The sequence below is a fragment of the Patella vulgata genome, chromosome 1 (genome assembly GCF_932274485.2).
Source record: "Patella vulgata chromosome 1, xgPatVulg1.2, whole genome shotgun sequence".
NCBI classification, from domain to species: Eukaryota; Metazoa; Mollusca; class Gastropoda; family Patellidae; genus Patella; species Patella vulgata.
The window spans coordinates 27,439,592-27,463,493 of record NC_065879.2 but is presented as its reverse complement, the minus strand read 5'-3'; the positions used below and the strand labels follow the sequence as shown (position 1 = coordinate 27,463,493).

The window sequence follows — 23,902 nt, the reverse complement described above, 5'->3', positions numbered from 1 at the left end:
ACATGTTCTACTTGCCAGAAATTCAAACCCAAGACAGATAAAACCAGAACATTTCATCCTAGGATACCTGAAGAATACAATGTTTTTGACAAACTTAGTATTGATTTCAAAAGCATGCCTGCATCCATCTCTGGTTTTAAGCATCTTCTAGTTATATGTGATGAGATTACTCGCTTCATCATTTGCGTCCCAACTAAGTCAGTTGACGCCGAAACAGTGTGTGAAGCTTTAATCCAGAAAGTAGTCTGTCTCTTTGGTCCCCCATCTGTCATAGTAACAGATGCAGCTGCAAGTTTCATCGGAAAATTGGTTACCTCTCTTTGTACAACACTTGGTATTAGTCAAAAAGTAATTAGTGTTGCAAATCATGGTAGTCTTCTGGCAGAACGCCACATTAGATCAATCTCTGATTTTCTCAAGGAAAACTTAAATCAGTATGGAACTGATTGGGTCAGATATGTGTCTCCCTGTTGCTATGCTTACAATTCTTTTGTTTCACCACAGTTAGGTGACTTTTGCCCTTACGAGTTGGTATTTGGTAAGAAGCCCAAAAACCTTACCCATCTTCGTTGGCAATTCGATGGAGTTTGTCGTTCATATTTCGAGTATGTTTCCCATTTAAAGGACAAGTTTGATCATATTTCTAAGACTATGCTTGAATTACAAAGATGTCAACAGGAATCTCAGAATATCAGTATTGCACACACCCTCAGTAAGAATCCTATTTACGGATTGGGCCAGTTAGTTTATGTACTCAAACCGTCATCATCAAGCCTTACTTCAAATTCACGTAAAATCAAAGCTGATTGGTGTGGTCCTTTGGTTGTGCATCAAATTCTTGATCGAACCCATTACGTTCTCTCTACGTTGGATGGTAAGGTCCTACAGGACGTCTATTCGATTAATCGGTTAAAACCATGTTTTGTTAGGTCTCCTAATTTTGAGACAAAAATTACCCACATTGATCAACTTCAGAAAGAGTTAGGTAATATTCCTAACAATGACAATCTTAATGTTTTAACTGAAACTAATCAATGTTTCATTACGGATGAATGTGATGTTATCTTACCTATATTTGATGAGAGTGATATTGTTTCTAATAGGTCTACAAATCCTATTAATATTTGTCATTATCTCCCAAATAGTACAAATAATCATAATATTGCTTATGTAGATAAGTTATCACACTATCAGTTATCAGAACAATGTAAGATGTTACAGGAAATGTCTAATGTGTCTTCTATGGAACTGCATAAAGCTAGGTTCAAATGTGGTTCATTGCAAGTTTTGATAACTACCTCTAATGTCAAGAAAGGTCAAACTTCTTCCTGGATACCAGTTAACTCATCTCCTGTTTTGTTTAATGTAGCCAATGGACTTATCAATGATAATAAACTACAAGTAACTGGTAGCCTAAGGAAATATCAAACCTTGTTATAATAATTATTGTTTTACATTCATTTGGGGATTATAACATAAGTGTTATTCTAACATCTCTGAATCTTGTTTATTCATAGACCCACCTGTATAGCATATTTTAAAGCAATCTATTCTTGGTAATATATACTACACGCTTTTGGGGGTTTTGGAGCATTTGAATAAACCTATTCTGATTTGTTTACTCATTTTTTTATGATGTCTTTGATTTGTTCAAAGTTTCATGCCTTGTAATATATGTTACACATTAGTATTTTTAAGCACTTATACAAACATAGATGATATGTATTGTCAAACTAGTTTTTCCAAAAACTGTGTTTTTGACTTAGGAGGGAGGGATGTTATATAGTGATAAGTCTAGTTACATAAGTAGTTAATTGTGGTCTGAATCTTAGTTAAGCTTGAAAGAGTTACCTTCCTTTAACTGTCTTTGCCTTTGATTTATAAAAAGAATTATTGATGTTTCTACTTTGTATGAGTGATCTGCCCTTGGGAGAAGAGAATAAACATGTGGATCATAGAATGGTGTTTTCTTTATTGAGAGTTAGAGATTGAGAAATAGTGACACCCCCAGTGGGATTAAACCCACATAACATTACATACTTTTACATTATTTGCACACAAGGCGCAGCCATTTTGTTAGGCAGTTTCGTTCCAATTTTCACGAAATTCGAACTCAATCGTCATTGATATGTAACGGTAATACATTCAAACGTTTTTTTTAAAAATAGAATAAAAATTATGACCTCTAGCTAGAGGATCCACAAGCTAAAAGCCTGATTTTCCGTACAATCAGGGGCCATAATCCAGGAAGTTACGGTCGGACATGCGCAAATATCGAAAGGAACCAAGATCTTTGGATTATAAACATACATTTTAAGTTTCATCAAAATCGGATGAACGTTGTGACTTCTAGGGTGTCCACAACCTTGGTATTACATACTTTTACACTATTTGCGTACAAGGAGCGGCCATTTTGTTTGGCAGTTTAGGTCAGATTTTTACGAAATTCGAACTCAACCTTTATTGATATGTAACGGTGATATATTGAAACGTTTGTTAAAATTGAATACAAATTGTGACTTCTAGCGGGTCCACACGCTAAAAATGCGATTTTTCGAACAATCAGGGGTGGTCATAATCCAGGAAGTTACATTCGGATATGCACGATTATTGACAGGAACTGAGTTCTTTGTGATATAAACATAAATTTAAAGTTTCATTAAAATCGGATCAAAATTGTGGCCTCTAGTGTGTCCACAACCTTGGTATTACATAATTTTACACTATTATTTTGCATACAAGGAGCGGCCATTTTGTCCGGCAGTTTGGGTCTGATATTTACGAAATTCGAACACAACCTTCGTTGATATGTAACGGTGATATATTTAAACGTTTTGGTTTTTTTAAATTGAATACAAATTGTGACTTCTAGCGGGGTCACAAGCTAAAAATGCGATTTTTCGAACAATCAGTGGCCATAATCCAGGAAGTCACTTCGGATATGCGCCATTATCAAAAGGAACCGAGATCTTTGAGATATAAACATACATTTAAAGTTTCATCAAAATCGGATCAAAATTGTGACCTGTAAGTGTCCAAAAACAAATTGTGGACGGACGGACAGGGGCTACGGAATAATACGTTCACGTGAAAATATGGGCGTATAAAAACATTACCTTTACGATAGATTCTTGAAGTTTCCTTTGTCCAAATAATCTCAGAACAAACCAGAGCTTCAGAGACCGGAAACGTCGCCCCAATGGAATGTGCCAGTGCTAAAATAGAGTTAAACCTCACATGCAATTATGAAATATAAAACCGTCTACATATGAAAATAAACTCCTAATATAATACAATTAAAATGCGGGGTGTCATTGTATTTTAATAAATGGTAAAAATCCCCGGAAGTGGTCGGTGTGACGCATCACATAAAACGTGATTAAGGTATCAGGAACATATTGTTGTTCTTCCCATAGTGTGGCGTTTTGGACTATAGCTGATTACAAGCGATTATGCTCTTTTGGGTTGTTGGGGTTTTTTTGGGGTTTTTTTTTTACTTCAAACTATTTCATGAAATACCAGTACCCCATACAACCAAATCTAAAGAGGGTTGTGAGTGACCCCACCACAAATGACTAAAGGCATATTTAATAAAACTTACCCTGTAATCCGGCATAGCACCTTCATTTTCATGTTTTAGATAAAGAGGGTCAACTACAAAAGCTTCAGCTAATAAACGACTGTCTTTTACCCTGAATATATAAATCATTTTTAAAACTGAAATTATTATCGCAATAACATCAAATGATAAAAAAGATTAATGGAGAGACTTGTCGACCACTTGGCACACTGGCGTAACTTTGGGACTAAAATGGTATGATATCGCATTGTTTATACACGAGCTTGTAAAGTGGAAAATAGCTTTCAGAAGTCAAATCAAGCTATTTACGGACGAGGTTTTTTCTTCTTTTTTTTTAAATAACAAAATATGATTGGTTTATCGAAAAATCTGCACATGGAGGTGTCAATATTAAAAAATGAAAAAAATAATAAACGACCGTCCTTGATATTCTTTTTCACACAATAAAATCCAACGCAAGTTGATACAGCAAGTTCGCTTGGCAGGAGAAAAGAAAAGTCCGCCAAAAGGTGTTGATTGACAAGTGCGTTCCTTGTTTGATGAATCAATGGACCCTAATTGTTATCTTACACGTGACAATGTTAATGAAAAGCATTGCTTCGGGAATATGGACATCTCCAGAAACTATTAAACAATACTAACCAGAGAGTTGAACAATCAAAGTTGACTTGTAACCATTTATGAGGATTAAAATTAAACGACATTGCATACTGAAAAAAATGAAAAAAAAATGTAATGTATACATAATACTATAACCTATAAAGATTACGTATCCTATAACTTTTACTTTGAAGATTTAGAATTTCTCAATTTTAAAGATAGCCTGTGTCTCCAGGACATTCGAAATCTTTAACTTATAACAATAGATTGGAAAATTTTAATCTAATCCGAACTATGAATTGTATAATCTACCCTTTAAGAATTGTGTAATTCTTTAATTGACTATGAGCTTAGTATCATTTAATTATTCCTGGCTATACCTGAGTTGTGTGAATCGAATAGGTAAAATTATCATGCTCGATGGAACATAGTTTTAAGATTTCTACGTTGATTGTAAATCTCATATTATATTTTTTATATACTTTTTTTTAATCCGCTTTTGAATTTGGGACTATAATGTGGCCATTAATATTTCAATAATGTACAATATTAAATACAGTAAAAAGTGGGATATTTATTACATTACACAATTTTTGAAATGAGGGATTGTCAATGTTGTCCTTGATAAACGCAAAATCTGCACATGCATATGGCAAAGGAAAGGGCGAGGACGCCGCAGATGGGTTTTATTTGCCATGGAGCAAAAGGCCCAGCTGAACAAAGGGGTCCATACGATGCATAGTATTGTAATAAATAATGGTAAGATTGGTAACATTGGTAACATTGGTAACATTTATCTAGTATTCTAATCCTTTAATTAATGGTAAGATTGGTACCATTGGTACCATTGGTACCATTGGTAATATTTATCTAGTATTCTAATCCTTTAATTAATGGTAACATTGGTACCATTTATCTAGTATTCTAATCATTTAATTAATCGGTATTTGAATGAAATTATCCAGGATTTTGCCACCAGTAAATACGTTATTTGAATTTCAGAATACATGTAAGTAAGTTTTGTTTAATTTCAAAAGTTAAAAACATATTTAAGTGTTTGTTATCGTTATTATTGTCAATTCTGGCCCTGTTTCGGTGTCCTGTTTCCATAGCTCCTTATCGCAGTTATCCCACAATTATTATATAGTTTTCAGAATACGAAATTCTTCAAACCTCTACTCCATCTAACAGTGGTCTAAATTCAGGACAAATAAAAGAACTTCCAGCATAGGCAGCGTCTATATGCAACCATATACCTTCTCTTTCACCTGAAATGAAATAATTCTTTTTGTAGAAAATGCATTTTAAAGAATGTAACCTTGGCTCAGTGAGTAAGGGTTTGATCCCGGTTTTCGTCGAGAAAGTTCCTCGGGATTTTCCGGTTTGACAGAGGTACAGGACAGAGCTCCTGGCATGGGACAATATCTAGAGGTTTGACTGAGAAAAAAATGTCCTCTTATATATGATTCAGGAATGAGGGTGGGGAAAAAGATCACGGGACAGTTCAAAATCGAAATAAGAATAGACAGTATTGCAAAATTACTATCAGAGCACACTGCATGGCGTATGTCCGTCTGTATCAGCCCATTTAATTCCGTTTTAGATTCCAGATTTTGAACTGATCTCGTGTCTTATTCCGTCTGGATAATTCATTAATGGTACATGGGTAGAAAGATCGTTCAGTCCAAATCTGTTTCAGTTAGGGCAGTAAACGACGAAATTACAAATATCAGTGAGATCGGACGAGCTGTTAAATCGTTATTTGTGTTTACCGACATACAAAATCTGTAATGATGGAGAAAATGCAAATACTTACAAATGGGTCCTAATTCTTTTATATTATCAAAAGCACAACATCCTGTCGTACCAAGAGTAGCACAAACCTAAAATTAATCATAAATATTACATAAACCTAAAATTAATCATAAATATTACATAAACCTAAAATTAATCATAAATATTACATAAACCTAAAATAAATCATGGTTGCACAAACCTAAAATTAATCATACCAATTACACAAACCTAAAATCTAAAATTAATTATAACGGTTACACAAACCTGACATTAATCTTAGACATTACACAAAACTAAAATTAATGATAACGATTACACAAATCTAACATTATTCTTAGAGATTACACATACCTAAAATGAATTATAAAGATTACACAAACCTAAAATAAATCATAAAGGTTATAAAAACCTAAAATTAACCATGTCACTAAGTCAAAAGCAAACATTAGATCACGTCATTATCTAGATTAGATGATACATACATGGGTGGGGGGGGGGGGGTCATCGAGCTAAAAAATTGTATTGTACTTATATAATTAGGAAACCTAGACGATGTTATTACGGCCGCTGGTCATAGAGATTACCTTATGACAAACTTCTGAAACCTAGCTATAAGTAGAGGTTGGTGTCATCAATAATAAAGGGTATGGCCCACCCACGAACATCCGACAGAAAATGTAAAAATCTTACGAAAAATGGCACTAGTCCGTTAGCCTTGTCAGTTTTTATTGCTGTTTCTAATGCGGCACCACGGAAAGAACCCTTTTCATCTGATTCTAATATTCTTAATTTAACAGCACCGACTAATCCAGCCTTCTCTACTGAAGAATGAGCCTACAACAAAGAACACAAAAAAAACATTGATAATAATTAACAGTATACATATACGCATTTCCGAAAAGTAATCCGGTCTTCGCTACGGATAAATAGGTCTACAACAAAGACCACCAAGAACCCATAAAAAAAATGATAACTAACAGTGTACTTACTGGGATTTCCAAAAGGGGCAGATGTAGGGCATACATATCAAAAGGTCCTTTGAATGTACCGTAATGTAATATAGATTTGGCAAGAGAGATAAGGATCTTGCTATAGCGTCATAATTAACTTTAATCAAAATAGTAACTTGTATTTTTTATAACTGGATAAACCTTACCTGATCTGAGCAATAACAGACTAATTTAGACATAATAACACCGTCCTCCATGTTAGGATCGTCTCCCTTTATTTGGCGTATAAACTTAGTTCTAGCTCCCAATAAACAAGTTAATGTTACTTCACTAGCAGTAGACTGAAAAAATAATCAAAATATGCGGTTGTATCTAAATAATCTGTATGATCTATCAACTCGTCTCCAGTTAGCATTTTATTTGTTGATATGCTGAGCACAGAGATTTGTAATCTGAATGCTACATGTTCAAGGTCATTATTGACCGAACTTATAAAGAAATAGTTTCAAATAAAGCTGGGACTTGAATAAGCGCGAAACACTTTTATTTGAATGTAATTCATACGTTACCTGGATGACTCCACCACCGTGACCTTTTGAAGAGAAGAGAAATTCTGGAGGTAATGACACCATCTTTCCTAACCAATTCATCACAACAACCTCTAATTCTGTACACGATGGACTTGATGCCTGGAATATGCAATACACGACTATTATATTAATAAAATGTATCTATACATTTTCTAAGAAGTTTAAATGTTTCTTTACGTACTATCTTGTTTCGCCATTTTAGACCGGTTGTACGTGACAAGGAGTAGGGTCGCCTGTCCAACCTCGTGGGTTTTCTCCGTGTCCTCCGGTTTCCTCCCACTGCTAAAGACCCCTACGCGCAAACGAATTATTGAAATAAAATTAAACCATATGTTAGTCCCGAAATGACCTAGTTTGTGTCGAGTGGACGTTAAACCCCATTTCTATCTCTCTCTCTCTCTCTCTCTCTCTCTCTCTCTCTCTCTCTCTCTTTCGCCATTTTAGAACACTACACAAGAAATGTGCAATTTTAGAAATAACAAGGTGCCAATATATTGCCGAAAATGTTATGCAACCACAGAATGTACAATCAATATCCACCATTAAAATTTGGTTGGATTAATCACTGGGGCCTAATGGAGAACTCTCTTGGGATTCAGAAAATTAGGACCGTACATTTTGAAGTTGTCTCCCCTAAAAGAGCTATCGAATTTCGAAAATTGCAAATTTCGAATGCGTTCCTCATAAGGTAAAAAAATAAAGACCTTTCGATCGCAAATCAAAGAGTTTATGTTCCATTCGTTCCAAACATGGTGGGGTTTTTTTGGGGGGAGTTAACTTTTAAAAAGCATGTGGATGCGATACAGGAATTTCAAATAAAATAAGTTCGATTTTTGAAGACATCGATTTCAAAGCTAGCGGGTGGATTATGAGGTCTGACAAGCCTGCTATGTCTGTATTTCTCGTGCTTTATTTAATCATTTGAAGGAAAGAATACGGGCATAGCGACTACTAATTTTTATCAAATACAAATGAACCAGACTTTCTAAAATCTACTCGTCCAATTTCTGGTATCTTGTTGAGATTTCCATGTATATATGACAATAATGTTATAAACCAATAACATGTTTTCATTAGAGATCCTTTGAATTGAGGAGTTGGGGGGGGGGGGTCATTAGGTCTGTCATTAAGTCAACTGGCGAGGTTTCGATTCTCCGGTTGTACATGACAAGGTCCACTGCTAAAGACCCCTCCGCGCAAGAGAATTAATGAAATAAAGTTTAACCATGTTAGTCCCGAAATGACCTAGTTTGTGTCGACTGGACGTTAAATCCCATGTCTCCGCCCCCCTTTGAATTTGTAACGAAATGGAACTTAACTTGTCGTCGACATTCATGTCAGTTTGAGACTAACAAATATTCTATTTACTTTTGGTATGTCTGTAAGATTGGGTGAGTTTATTTTCAATTGAATACACGAGGTAGGGTATTATGAAAGAGGGGTGGCGGCTTTCATTTCTACATTTCAGGGTTATTTTATTGCTATACTTTTAAAGGATCTGTAGAAAGTAGCATAGGGTATTTACTTTCTACATTTGCATAGGATATAAAGACAGTAGTATGGGGTATTTCATTTCTATATTTGCATAGGGCATATATAGGTGAAGACCCCAAAAAAGACCTCTTGATAAAAGGTGAAATTCAATGTAGGTATTCCGGGTTTTTTTTAGGGTTCTGTTATAGCAGGAATATAACAAATGTATACATGTCAACCCTACGGGAGTACCTATAAATTGTGTTTGAAAATGTTTGCGAAGATTTGTTTCGCTAAAAGCCTGGATTCAATTGAAGAATCCTGTTCCCTTGCTATTTATGGACTGACATTTCAAAGAAAATATCATCATGTAAAATTTCTTACCCATGAAAATCCTATACATCCTATAGCATCACTCAACATATCACCCAGTATACCAGGAAAAGAATTTCCTGTCGGAAAATATGCGTGAAAATGTGGGCTGTGCCAATGTGTTGTCTGAAACAAAAATTAAAAACAAATATAGCTTTAAAAGTTGTAATTGACATGTATTATTCAATTTAAACTTCAAATATGTACTGCAGATAACCTTGACAGAAAAAACGGGGTTAAGCAAAAAGATGACAATGCATAATGTCATATACTCCCTTTACTAAACCAACTTATTCATATTATTAAGTAATAGTGGTCTGACGCCTTCTTGAGTTCTTTGTGTTAATAGAGTTACTTCCCTTGATTAATAAAAGGCTTTGATCTTAGATGGAATTCTGGGATGGAGTGAAATGGAAGATGGCTGTTTTTAATTAGCTCTTCTGATTGTCATAAACAATCCAGGCCATCTTGTGGCCTATACACCCCAATACCACAATAATATTATGTCTCATGTCAATCACGATAACTTGATAATAATGTGCTTTTAAAAAGCTTTCAACAACACTTAATGGAATAATGAAATCGGGTTTAGAGTCCTACTTTTCTGCACCGATTGAGCTAATAAGGACGTTCATACGCCATGCAGTGTCTGGTGAGGGACTATTTGCCCATACAGCAATTGACAAGGTGTAGCCTACACGCGGGACCTCAGTTTTTCGTCCCACCAAAAAGACGGAAACCACCCTGGACATTACCGGGATCGAAACCCGGACCGGCTGGTCAGGTAGCCTGATTCTTATTCACTGAGCCACAACGCCTCTCATACTCTAGGTTATGACTTAATATTGTCTGAAATAGAGGTAACGTTGTTGGTAGATTACCCCTTTCATTATAATTGGTTCAATATCCTTCATCAGATCTTCCCAGGAATCGGGTTCTATTGGTGCCTCGTTTCTAACTAGTTCCTTGATATAGCCTGGTTCCACGTCTGCCAGTGGTCGTCTTTTGTCAATGGAACTCAAATAATCAGCTATATAGTCCACCATTTCTTTACCTTTCTTTCTGAACTCCTCCGCGTCCATTTTGATTCAACCTGAAATATTGAATCAAAGATTATTTAACCTAGTGTTTTGACACCACATCCGGCACGTGACATAATACAGTGGAGTCGAGATATCATGATTGTGTGGAGGTGAGGGCACAGTCTTGCTTTCTTACCGATATGCCAAATAAAACTTTCTAGCTCTTTGAATCTTGATATATACAAATATACTACTATGTTTTTATATAATAAAGGACATGTTGATTAATATGCCTTGTGAGATTTTATAAAATTTTATATAATATAATATATTGACAAATCTGTAGTAAGCTAATAATGCATATATGCAACAGGTCAAGCCAAGTTAGTATATAAAAGCACATTGTACATGTATGTTTAGATTTATAAACGACTAGCCGAGCCGAGCGATACGAAACAATTTTCTTAAAACGGTTAAATTTTAATTTTCCAAATGATCATTCCACGCCCCGGGTTGTTTTTGAATCTTAAATAAAAATCCCTCAAACCCGAAATAAAATCCACTATTCCGACAGTCCAGATTAGTTAAGTAAGCGTAGTATTACGAGGACCCTAAATAAGAATAAATAAATGAAGAATATGCCATTATAGAGAATTGACAAATAAACTGATGTGGATAATATCGTAAACAGTATTAATCCCGAGAAGTGTTGGTTTCTTTTTATTATTATTATTTTATTGTAGTGAAGGTATATCAATAAAGTTGCACCCTCCACCCCATCCCACCCCACCCCACCCCACCCCCTGTGTATCCGTCCCGGTGGTATTTCAGCATGGTATTTACATCTAGTAGGTTGATGGTGTCATTTATTTATTTATTTATTAAATACCGATGAGGTTACTTATCTGGTTGACCCGAACAAAGAGCACTACATCCTTCAGAAATTAAAGAGATCGATCGAGTAGAGATTATAGACAAACTGACTTTGTCTTTTAAAGTATAAAAGACAAAATGATATTATATTTATTTTAACGATTATGATACACTTGTTTTTTTTATATATATTATACGTTTGTAAAAAAGCACAAATATATAAATTTTGTGCTTTTTTACAAACGTATAGCCTATGTTGAGATATGGTGCTATGACAAGAACAGTTGTTTATTCATAACAAAACACAACACAAGGTACATATGGATATAACTACTTCTCTATTATTTAATAACGACGTTTCGTAACACATACAGGTCACGTTTTCAAGTTAATGATAAATATCCATCTAGTCAGCCTATTTATAAATATGTTAGCTTACACCAACTTAATTAATAATCAAACAGTTGTTTGACGACGGTGTATAATCGGATGCTGTTTATCTCTGTGAAAGAACTTACGACAAACTTGTCCATTTCTGTGATTCAATTAAACTATGTCCTATAAATAACACAAGGTACAATTTATGGATACACAATAAATTACTGTGTTTAATACTAAGCGACGTTTCGACGAGTAAACTCTCGTATTTATTAAGCAAATGATAAAGACGAGGGTATCCTCGTCGAAACGTCGCTTATAGTATTAAACTCAGTAATATCCATAAAATTGTACCTTGTGTTAATATGTTCAATTACTAAATGTCAATCAAAAAAGATATGTCCTGTAAATAGTCTTGTATATATAATTCGAACTATTGGATCTTAAAAATAGAACCGATCATTCCAGTAAAAGGTATACAAGGAAAGGGGCATTGCAAACGATATAGAGAATATGATATATTTTGCATTTTCTTTTTATTGAAAGTGAGCTTTCTTAAAAGTCAAATATAGCTTTGAAACAATTTCCTGAACTGCGTTCATATCCTTTTTTCTCTACGAATGTCATTTATTGTTTTATTAGAAAGATATCCACTAAAGACAAACCATCAAACATAGCTGCTAAAAGTAGAACTATGGCCTTTTCCAACAGTTAACATAAAGTGTAATTAAAAGTTGAATTGATTCAATATAATTATTTGTTTCACATATTAAAACACAGAAAATAATTTATGTATAGGCCCGATGCATTCGTTGAACGTGCATGTACCTGCCATATTGGCCCTATAACAAACAAGCCATTATTTTTGGACACGCCACGTGGCATTAATTGTGATGGGTGATATGTTTATATTTGTTATGCTTTCTTACAATGATTACCATATACGCATATTTTAGAACTCCAAGCAAGATCGCAAATTTAGATAGCTAGCGGCAAGGTAAAAGATAATTAAATCATAAAATTTTTGTAAACAGATAAATAAATAAGTCAATAATGGAACATTCCAACAATTTAGGAATGCAAAAACGTAAACTTTCAGCGACCTTTGGTAAAGGTAAATACTTTATTAAAAGTATAAATATGTGGGGAAAAAATATCGAATTAATTTAACAGAAAGGGTTGGTTCGAAGATATTGACTCAGGAGAATTCAGATTTCTGCAACAGGTAAATTTCAGTTTAGCATCATGTATATTATTATTTTTTTTCGTAAAAATTATTAATTTTGTGATTCGTAACTTTTCCATTCCATTATCACAAATCGCATTTTGTTTCAATTTAAGTTAAATTCATAACATCGAGGTAAAGTCCAGAATATTCTGTCATACATCAATATTATCGTTTAATTTGAACAATAATTTTCCTTGAATATATCATTTATTATTAACAATGAAAAGAGACAATTAAGTAGTTTACCTTGTCCTATACCTGTTTTCCCATTTTTATATCAATCTAAAGTGGTTTTGGAATTTTCATTTTATTTCCATCTACATGTATAAGTGTAAACTATAGCTTGCTTTAATTTCATCATATTATGGCAGAATTATTATAACTTTCCATCATCTCTTTAGGGAACTGTTGAGATTGCAATATACAGTGTAATAGATATATAATTCCAAACGATAATTTCAGAGAAGTAAAGATGGCTACCATTTGCAATACAATCCTTTTCATCGTGGCTATTATTTCTGTTATTCAGGGTAAGATCGTTTTGAATTATTTTGTTAAACCATATCTGCTTATTAAGAAACAAAGTTGATAGGTGTGCAGATTATTTCAGCCCGTGTCAGCTGAATTCAGCCGATAACTGTAACAATACTGAGGTTGTTAAAGTAATTTTGCAATGCATCATAATCCGCTTGCTCATAATGGTTTGATTTGGTTTGGCTCCTTGTCCATGAAACTCTAGTGAAATAGCTTGCTCAATTAAATCATCTACTGAACTTATTTATCATGCTGTGGTTCACTTTGTTTCATTGTTTTATGAACTACTCAACTTGAGTGGCTTTTAACAGGCCAAGGTCTATTGGGTACTTTATTGTATACTAGTATGAGTAATGCCATTCCACACGCAAACATATCAAGGATAAGGTAGCTTTTCTGTTACCAAAAGGGGCACCGAATTGATCATATATTAGATTCTGCTTTTGACTCCCCTTATACATATTAACGGAAATTGCGCATAATACGGCAGTACAATGTTGATGTGACATTTTGGCTTGAAACGCATGCCTATCACTAAGAATTAAGCACCTGGTCGAATTTCCCTTATTTAGATACGTTACCCAGTTGACCAATTGTGAGGCTCATTATTTGGGGCAGCATCTCCAAGTTATTCCATTGTATTCCATATTGGCGTTAGGTTACGGAATCCACTCCCTTTACTTTATGAAAGAGGTTAAAACGGATTAGAACCACTCATATTTCAATATGGCAGTAGGATTCGTCAACCATTGCATACACTGATACATTGTGTAATCTGGGATTAATGTAGTAATTTACTATTTTTTTTTTTTTCATTTTATCAGCTGACGACTTCTATGGTTACCCAAATAGCTTCTACAATTTCAATTACAATCCCAACTTTGGGTTCAATCCTTATTTTAATCCCTACCAACAAAACTATGGCTCATTCAATCCGTTCTTCAACAATTTCAACCCATATTATGGGTATTACGATTAGTATTGTATCTGAGATTATTATCCACTGTAATTCACAAACTATTGTATTTGATTTTAATGTCAATTTTATGTATTTAAACTTTATACTTTTCCTTTCTTTTATTCACAATAAAATAAAATCGTTATAATATACGGTCTGTGGGTTATAATTAATATTGTCTGCACCCCATCATGTATATGCTAATGAATATTAATTACTACATCTTCAACCCCGTCACTATCAAATATTGAACATATTGAATTAAATAATTATCAAAGATGAAAACCGGGTCGGAGGGGCGGGGCATATGTCGCGGGTCCCGCAAATTTAAGGTTGAGTACAAGATCAAAAGTTCCATTGGATGACCGAGATATTCTAATTTAGATTTGGAAATATCAAGGTCGTGTCCACAATCACGGGCCCCGTTTTAACTCCTTACTGTCACCTTCGATCAACACCCTTCCCCCCCCCCTCCCTTCCCGCAAAAAAAGTTGCCGACCATAGTTCTAAAATACCTATACTGTAATAGACAGCAGTCAGGTATCACCATGTGAAGTATTGATTTTGGGAGTTATTATACATTACATATTATTGGTTATGCTCTGACATCTATCTGCGATATATTATGTACTGACTTGCCCAATGGCCCACTGTCGTGTGGGCCTCTGTCTTGTCACTATGTTCATTGGTCAGAGTTGGCTAGAGAACGATTTTCTGGGTTGGAAAACACGTTTGCAGTCGTCCAATTTTCTGGGGTGAGAGAACCCCCTGCCCCCCCCCCCCGCCAACCAAAAAAAAGTTCTCTGCCCCTCCGCAGCCAGCAGGGTGGCTACGGGCCTGTCTTTGATAAGACCCCTTTTACACCAAAAAGGACTACGTGGGTAATTTTGACTTTGGTTTGAACACCGCTGGTAGACATCTGTATGTTTGCAGTGCCACCAGTTCGTCAGAACATGTGAGATTATTCATACATTAATGCGGATACAATAGGTTTTGAGATTTCCAAAATGATTAATATTGTGTTACTGGCCCAGAATATACCTCAGAATGCATCAAATCAAATCTATTTTCAACATTTTCTGGAGAAGGACGCCCACACCTACCGCCGGGTTGCGGGTCGCCACAGTAGCCCTTACAGTTCTTTCTTAATTATGCCGCCACCGCCACCCCTTGACTTGCCCCCCCCCCCCTTATTCCCCGGTACCCACCTACAAGGTTAATCCGGCCCTGTCGACGATAGATCAAATCTAGACCAAAACGTATGTAATGACTTAGTAAGCACGAATTTAAATACAAGGCACTCAGTAGAATAGTAATAATAATGAAATAGGGTTTAACAGGTTATAGTCGTTCGGTTGGTACAACAAAAAGCAAGGTTCACCAATGTACACATTTGTTGGGTACCAGTTAGAATCGATGCCATTGTCTGTGCAAATACCGAACGACATATTAAACCCGGTTCCTTTTCGTTCTTAGTCTGAGTTATGGTTACTTAACGAGAAAGCCATGTTTTTGCATGTTTTTAAAAGTTTGGAGGTTCCAAGTTGTTTTTTAAAATAATGTTTACACAGCCCAAAAGAATGGGCAACATATTCTTACTCTCTGCTTTCCGCCATTAAAAGGGTTTGGAAAAGAGTCAGACATATCCTAATTGGGGGTGGATAGCGTCATAAAGATAATAATAAACCCCTCATTTACATACATAAATGTGTGCCTATATCAAATCCAACCTTATTCTAACATCTACAAATTATAGTATTATATCTTACCACAACAATAAATATATCCAAATTCCCACTGGCGTAAGAGATAATCCAAGTGGTATTAATACTGTCCTCCCCTCTGTTATAGAACTATGATATCAAAGTCAAAGATGAAACAGCTATGTAACGAAATGATGGTTAGAACATGAATAAAGATTGGAACATATCGATTCCAGCCGTTATTTATATTGCCTATTCTTCAGACCACTATACGCTAATGCATATTTGATGTCATTCGATTTAGCTATTGTTTGTCCCTCAATTTCGTGATCTGCCATTTAGTGTACATTACAAATCTTTATTGACACTTTTGGTGGTTAATTATCGCCTGAGAATGATCTCCCTTCCCAAATTGTCACGTAATAAAGACACCGTTGATATTTGTACTCATTCATTAACAAACATCCTTCATTAATGATCCAAATTATTTAGTACATTTGTCATTGATTGGATATTTCTATCAGATTAGCTACAAGAATTCGTACAAATACAAAGAGATGGAGCGGATGTTAAACCGCACTTAGCCAAACGTTCCAATGTTAGATATCTTACGGCAAGCGCTTTCTTGGTTAGACCTGAGATTAAGCATTGTATTTACACCTTGTTTGCCTTTAATTACCACTGATTTTAAAGGATGGGTGGCTCTATTGTTTAATCATAAATGGGCCTTAGGCACATATGAATGTGATATAAGTGTATATAAAGTGATTTATTTCTAATCAAGTAAGTTCGATGAAATACGTGAACAGTCCAAGCTGAACGACAGCCGTTTACGCCATTACTATATACTGTCGCATTGTAATTTAGGATATGTTCTTCTTTGTTCATAGATTGTGCGCCCGAAACGATATGGTACACGACTTGTGTACCATATTTAAAAAAGTTCATTGTGTCTTAAATATTGTGGGTAAGACGCTGGCTCGCTAGCCTGGAGATCGGGTGTCCGGTTTCCTCCCACTGCTAAAGACCCCTACGCGCAAGCGAATTATTGAAATAAAATTAAACCATATGTTAGTCCCGAAATGACAGAGTTTGTGTCGAGTGGACGTTAAACCCCCTCTCTCTCTCTCTCTCTCTCTCTCTCTCTCTCTATTGATAGATGACAACATCGACAAAGGAATCCCCCAGTAGGGATTAACCGGCAGGTTTCGTCAATGAGGACAAATCTTCTGAACGTGAAATTTAATGTAGGCAGGGCCTGATTAAACTCGCACGAGGCTCTTGCCTGAAATGTCACTGGGGCCCTTATGAAAGTGCAGAGATAACTCAAAAATCTGTAAACGGTTCAATCTCCACTATGATCCGAAGGTAGTATAATGTTAACAAAGAAAGGTTAAAATTTAACGTAACGTAATATGACATATTTATTTATGGTACAAAGTTTTTTTTATAACTAATTTGAGGTCCCCTTTCTCTTAATCTGGTCCTGAAGGTGTGTTATTGCCTTGGGAATCATCAATAAAGGAATACACACCGTTATGTTTTGCCGATCGGAACACTTCTTCTGAAAACGCGTGCGCTTTAGCCCATAAGGTCTGTTATTGAATCAAGTGACGTGGTTTTGCACGTGACAAGTAGGATTGCCTGCCCAACCACTGCCATGTATCTGGTATGTTAATCTATGTTGTTTAGATTTCGCTGCATTAGAATTTAACAAATTCGTTATATTTTATTGATAAAGTAAAGTCTACAGAGTATTACGACATTTAAATCTCACAATCATTGCAATACAAACTAAAATGAAGGCGTATAATATCGTATTTAATAATGGAGCAATATTTGATATTGATTTCTACATTAGAATAATTGACATTTCTATAGTAGTCAAATATTGTTCATGGTATAGTTATTGCTAAACATAGTTGTATTCTCAGTTGGAAAACTAATCGATTAATCAAACACAGTCTTGATTTATCGCCATTTATCACGTTTGGATGAAATCCAATGAACATCAAAATATGAAAAATATATTGACAAATTTAACGGTAAAGACGATAGCAGCTGCTTTTCTGGTATGGTACTATATGCTAGATCAACAGCAAGAACGAAGTCAGGCAATACAGACTTCTTCCAATTGGCCAAGGAAACAAATAAGAGAAATGGGGTTTAGCGTCAACTCGAAAAAATATATGGGTCATTTCAGGACTAAACATATAGTTCATTTGTATTTCAAAAGTTTGCTTGCGCGCAGTGGTCTTTAGCAATGAGGGAAAACCGGAGGATCCTGAGAAAACCTGTAAGGTTGAAAAGTCGACCCTACTTCTTGGCATATACAAGTGTGGGATCGAAACCACACCACCTTAATCAATGACAGATCTTATGGTCTGAATCGCACGCGTTAGATCGTTCGTCCCCCCCCCCTCCACCGAACAAAAGGATAAATAAAATCCTATACTATAGCAAGTTATCATAACTAACTTATAGCACGTTTTTACATAGAACGGGCTTTAGTCTATGGAAACTATGCATTGATAGGATAAATTTTTTCATAGACTGGACCTATTCTTAACAAAGAGGGCTACCTGGTAGTTAGCTGTATTTTATTTCTCCGTATTCTCTATCGTAGGTGGAGGGGGAGGGGAGGGTGGATGGTTAGCACGCGCGCGCTGTATCATACGGTCTGTCATTGAGTCAACTGGCGTGGTTTCGTTTCCCCGGTTGTACGTGACAAGGAGTAGGGTCGCCTGTCCAACCTCGTGGGTTTTCTCTGGGTCCTCCGGTTTCCTCCCACTGCTAAAGGCCCCTACAAGCAAGCTAATTATTGAAATAAAATTGAGCCATGTGTTAGTCCCGAAATGACCTAGTTTGTGTCGAGTGGGCGTTAAACCCCATTTCTCTCTCTCTCTCTGGGGGGTTGGATGGCTGAATGGTTAGCGTGCGCGCGCTGTATCATAAAGTCTGTCATTGAGTCGACTGGCGTGATTTCGAATCCCCGGTTGTACGTGGCAAGGAGTAGGGTCGCCTGTCCAACCTCGTGGGTTTTCTCCGGGTCCTCCGGTTTCCTCCCACTGCTAAAGACCCCTACGCGCAAGCGAATTATGTAAATAAAATTAAACCATATGTTAGTCCCGAAATGACATAGTTTGTGTCGAGTGGACGTTAAACCCCATTTCTCTCTCTCTCTCCCTCCCTCTCTCCCTCTCTCTCTCTATCGTAGGTATAGCGTGTCTCAGTTCTGAATGCATTCGTATGACAGCAGTACTCGATTTGAGTCTCCATATTATAAAAGCCGTACATCATTGTTAGAGGCTGTGGCTTTTCACCAAACGGACGGACTGCTTAGGTTCTCCGAAAACGTGTGTATCAACCAGACAAGAAACAAAGAAAACGTGAATTTTTGTTTTTGGCTTATAACGTTTCAGTAAATTTTCTGCTTGTATAAATATGTATAAATTTCAAGCATGGTTTGCATGATGGTATGCTTGATTTCTTTTCGGCATCGTTACCATCGTCTAGGTGGTAGTTTCAAAAATTACTTCCATTGCGTGCGTGTCTGTTAGTAATACAAAATCAATTGACAGCATAATTTCGAACAAATTTGAACTGTAGATTTCACCACTACGCAAACATTAGAGTCTAGTTTTTGCATGGTTTTGATGATAAGGTTCATCAGTAACAATTTCGATAAATGAAGTAATTTTAGTGACAACAACTCCACAAAGAAATCCATTGAATTTCAATATGTTATATTCGTATAATATGCAATAATCTACTAAAATCAGCCAATTCAAAAATGATGTTATCCGCACAAGGGTATTCATTTCGTGGAAAGGTGATACGCGATATTATATGCGAAATGGGGAGGAATCCAAACGACAATATAAGAAGAAATGCATTATAAAATGTTCGTAAAGATATATTGATAAAAAGAAGGGGGAATTTTTTGGTGTTCCCTGACATTTTAAACTGTCGAAAGAAGAGAGAGAGAGAGAAATGGGATTTAACGTCCACTTGACACAAACTAGGTCATTTCGGGACTAACATATGGTTTAATTTTATTTACACAATTCGCTTGCGCGTAGGGGTCTTTAGCAATGGGAGGAAACCGGAGGACCCGGAGAAAACCCACGAGGTTGGACAGGCGACCCTACTCCTTGCCACGTACAACCGGGGATTCGAAACCACGCCAGTCGACTCAATGACAGACTTTATGATACAGCGCGCGCACGCTAACCATTCAGCCATCCAACCCCCCTGTCGAAAAAAGCAATTTCAATAATTCTCAATATTTCTTCTTCTTTGTTTTCTAAAAGCAGAAATACCCATAAGACTTACCTTAATGCCGTTATTCCAAACTAAAAATTGTCAACTTATGGTCTGTCGACTTCCATTGATCTCACGCCACTTTATTCGCGTCTGCTAAAATAAACAGTTACGGCATGATTCCCCATTGATCCTTAATTTGTTAACTCGCTTCTGATTGGTTAAAATTAATTGCTTGATTGGCAGCGGGTCGACAAGGTGAGCCTCTAAAGACTTAAATAATGGGAGCGACATTCATCGAAGTCGCTTCCGTAGACCGGAAGCTTTATTGCCATCAGATATAGAAACAGAATTCAACTTCATATCGATTGATGGCCACCGATCGATTCTATGAAAAAGTTACTTGCTTTAAATAAGTAGAAAATCATGTTATAACCGCTATTAAGATAGCCATGAATGATGTAATAATTAAGACTTTATCGCAAGGTCGCGTCACATAATATTGACTAGGCCAAACAAATATGTGTCGGTGTCATTCTAAAACCTCGTAAATCCGATCAACAAAATTTTACAGGAGGAACAAAAAACTTCATAACTTTTCAGATACTTGTCGGAGTTGCGTAACATTTTCTTTATGTGAATTTGAAAATAAACCCTATTAGATGTTATGTCAAATATAAGCTGACACCTGTTCGTGTTTAAGATTGGTTGTTTTCCTACGACATAACGAGGTTTCTGAACGTTTTCGTATAAGAACTGTGATTTGGTGTTTATATACTTTTGCAGTGTAGCCCCCGCCCACCCTCACCCCCTGTGTCAATATAGGAGGAAATCCAATTAGGGATTTATATTTCCGATTAAGGATTGGGGATTAATGACACTCATGCTTTAGACCTAATACGATGACATGATTATGAAAATTAATGAAAATGGTAAGAACAATATTTTCAATATAAAGAATAATTTGAAATGCAGAGAAAAGAAAACTGATTAAAATGATATGAAAAATATGTTCAATTTAAAGATTAATTTGAAATGCGGTGAAATGAAAATTAAAGAGCACAAAGAAAAGACCAAGCAAAATTATATGTACTTAAAGCGTGTGTATATAATCATCTTTACAACAATTCCACACCAATCTGATTAATTTGTTTTGATATATAGTCGGGGCAAGTTAATCTCAAAAATGGAGTGACCCCAAAGAAATTGCAAAAGAATCCAATGCAATTTGGTTCAGTCATACTTATGTTAGACAGCATCATACTCAAATTCGACGGAAGTCTGCAAAGGCGAAATGACGTAATTAACATATTTCACATGGCGGTCTCCAGGATGTTTCTGAGAGTGATATTTCGTGATCAGTGCGTTTCAGTGGTGGGACAATATATTTTTATTAAAATCTTACAATACAAAGTGGTAATAGGGGCGAAATGTTCCGAATATAACAAATTTGATTTTTAAAAAAAATATATTTTTCACATGGTACCGGCCATTTTATCAAAATGGCTGCCAAATTTGATCATAAAATGGCACTGTCCCCGTATATAACTATGACGTTTACTATAGATCTATGTCTTCACTATGTTTTTCAATGTCTGGATTTAAAAATGAATTTTGAATATCCAACATGGTAGACATTCAATATTGCTGCCAATATGGCGGATTTTAAGTTAATCGTTATTTTTCCCTTTCGGATACGACCTGTAACATGTCTCACATGGTTTTAAATGTCATGGGCGTGTGTGTGGCTATGTGCCCTCCCTTCCGCAAAATCCCCCACCCCCACTTTCCGTAATAGTGCCTTTATTTCGAAAAGAAATGCCCTCTAATTTCGAAAGAGTTACGTCAAATACTCACGGAATCAGTTTCCCATTTCCCCAGTGACAACACTGTGCCCCTTTTTCATGCTGTCCTTTCCGTTTTACCAAACAGATCCAGGGATACTAAAAACCAATCACGCTCTAAGTGCATACACGCACCATTGACCAATCCTCATTGGTTGTTGGCTCTCAGACTCAGAGGGACATGAAACCAGTTAACGCTGCTGGTGGTCGACTGATTGTGGCTGGTCGACTGATTGTGGCTGGTGGTATCCAATTTTCTCTGATTTTGTTGCCGATTTTAAAAAGGTCACAGTTTGCAACCATTTATAATCACTATTCTGAATTTAGCCCCATATTAGAATTGTTAGGGTCGGACTTGATAGCTCTGACCCTCAGACAAGCCGGTTTCGTTGGGCCCCTCAATGCGGTTAAGGATACGTGATATGACGAGAAAAGGAAACTAGTTTGATTCACCTTTTTGGCACATCACTCAGAGGTCATTTTGCTCCTCGGATTGAGACCATTATATTTTTCAGTGGATATGAAGAGAAGGTGAATTTTAGTTATTTTGAAAAAAAATATTTGTCAAATTGTGTTTTCCAATCGGGGCCGATGGACACTCGAACCAAGGTAGGCGGTCCGAGACTTAGTCCGCCCCTGAAAACAGATGGCAAAACGAGGCGGCGAATAATGTGAGAGATTTCTATATCATTTTGGGATCCAACATCCAAACATTGTCACTAGACCCGTGTTTAAGCGGGATGCATACCTTGTTGCAACCACGGGCCCCAATATTAAAGGAGTCCCCAAATTAGTTCTAGATTAATTTATGATTTGATTTATTATGTAGTTCCAAATAAATCTATCAACTATGCAGTTGTGTGTGTGTGACGGACAAGGACCAGAGTATGCTTGTGGAGACATTTTCGGCCAAGGGCCCCATGCAATCTTATCCATAAATCAATTAATCTGTCTTTGTTTTATTAAGCAACATTGCAACACGGACGACGGGGATGTTTTTTGCTGTTAGCATACGCAAAGTCAATACCCTAACCGTTACCACAAACCCAAGTGAATTTTATTCTGTCACTAGTAACTTCTTTGAGCAGGCTTAAAAGTGAACTTATTACACCAGTGCCACGCTCGGTGCCAAATCTAATCTGCCCCCTCCCCCTACCCAAAGTGCCCCAAATTTGGTCTTCCTACCCTCCTTCGGAGGCCCCGGTACGCCGTTGATAATATATTGAAACATATTAAATAATTACATCAGCTGTATTGCATAATTATTTATAAGCCTATAATTCTTAGAGTAACTTGGAAAGGAATTCCAGGCGGCGTGACCTGTCTTCGACCGGTGCAGTGCTGATAATAAAATGATGTTCCGTTCAGTTGCTAATTCGTGTTTGATATTTAAGTTATTAGGAATATATTATAATCTAAATACGTACACTTTTCTAGTCAATATTGACGATTGAGCCCAGGGGCGTCTCAACCGGGGTGGGGTAGGGGTGGCAATAATTTGTTTATGTCAGTTCGTTAGTGTGAGGTTTGGATCAATAAGTATTTAATAAATGCTTTTCTTCAACATCTCGAGTGGTTACTTGTTGAACCATAAGATGCATGTGTGTTATTAAAAAATATTGATTGATCACTATAGTCTTCCCCGATTCAGTTCCAGGTGTTGGTGAACTATCAGCGGTACGAAAGTCTGTGTGCTTCACTCTCTATGACTGAAGCTGTCTACTTTTAGGACAATGT

The 23,902-nt window shown here is 36.2% G+C and overlaps 1 protein-coding gene across 1 annotated transcript in view; it reads right to left on the bottom strand.

The window, feature by feature from the left end:
• The window catches only part of LOC126814770 (aromatic-L-amino-acid decarboxylase), a 28,568-nt gene extending 8,045 nt beyond the window's left edge, over nucleotides 1–20,523 (bottom strand). The window contains exons 1-11 of the mRNA XM_050540141.2: nucleotides 20,394–20,523; nucleotides 10,244–10,455; nucleotides 9,375–9,488; nucleotides 7,497–7,616; nucleotides 7,134–7,268; nucleotides 6,668–6,811; nucleotides 5,997–6,063; nucleotides 5,354–5,448; nucleotides 4,223–4,290; nucleotides 3,602–3,692; nucleotides 3,117–3,215 (exon numbers count right to left, since the gene is read on the bottom strand). Coding sequence (XP_050396098.1) covers nucleotides 3,117–3,215; nucleotides 3,602–3,692; nucleotides 4,223–4,290; nucleotides 5,354–5,448; nucleotides 5,997–6,063; nucleotides 6,668–6,811; nucleotides 7,134–7,268; nucleotides 7,497–7,616; nucleotides 9,375–9,488; nucleotides 10,244–10,444 — 1,134 coding nt within the window. The 5' untranslated portion in view covers nucleotides 10,445–10,455; nucleotides 20,394–20,523. The remainder of the gene's footprint in view (nucleotides 1–3,116; nucleotides 3,216–3,601; nucleotides 3,693–4,222; nucleotides 4,291–5,353; nucleotides 5,449–5,996; nucleotides 6,064–6,667; nucleotides 6,812–7,133; nucleotides 7,269–7,496; nucleotides 7,617–9,374; nucleotides 9,489–10,243; nucleotides 10,456–20,393) is intronic.
• Nucleotides 20,524–23,902: the final 3,379 nt, after the last annotated feature.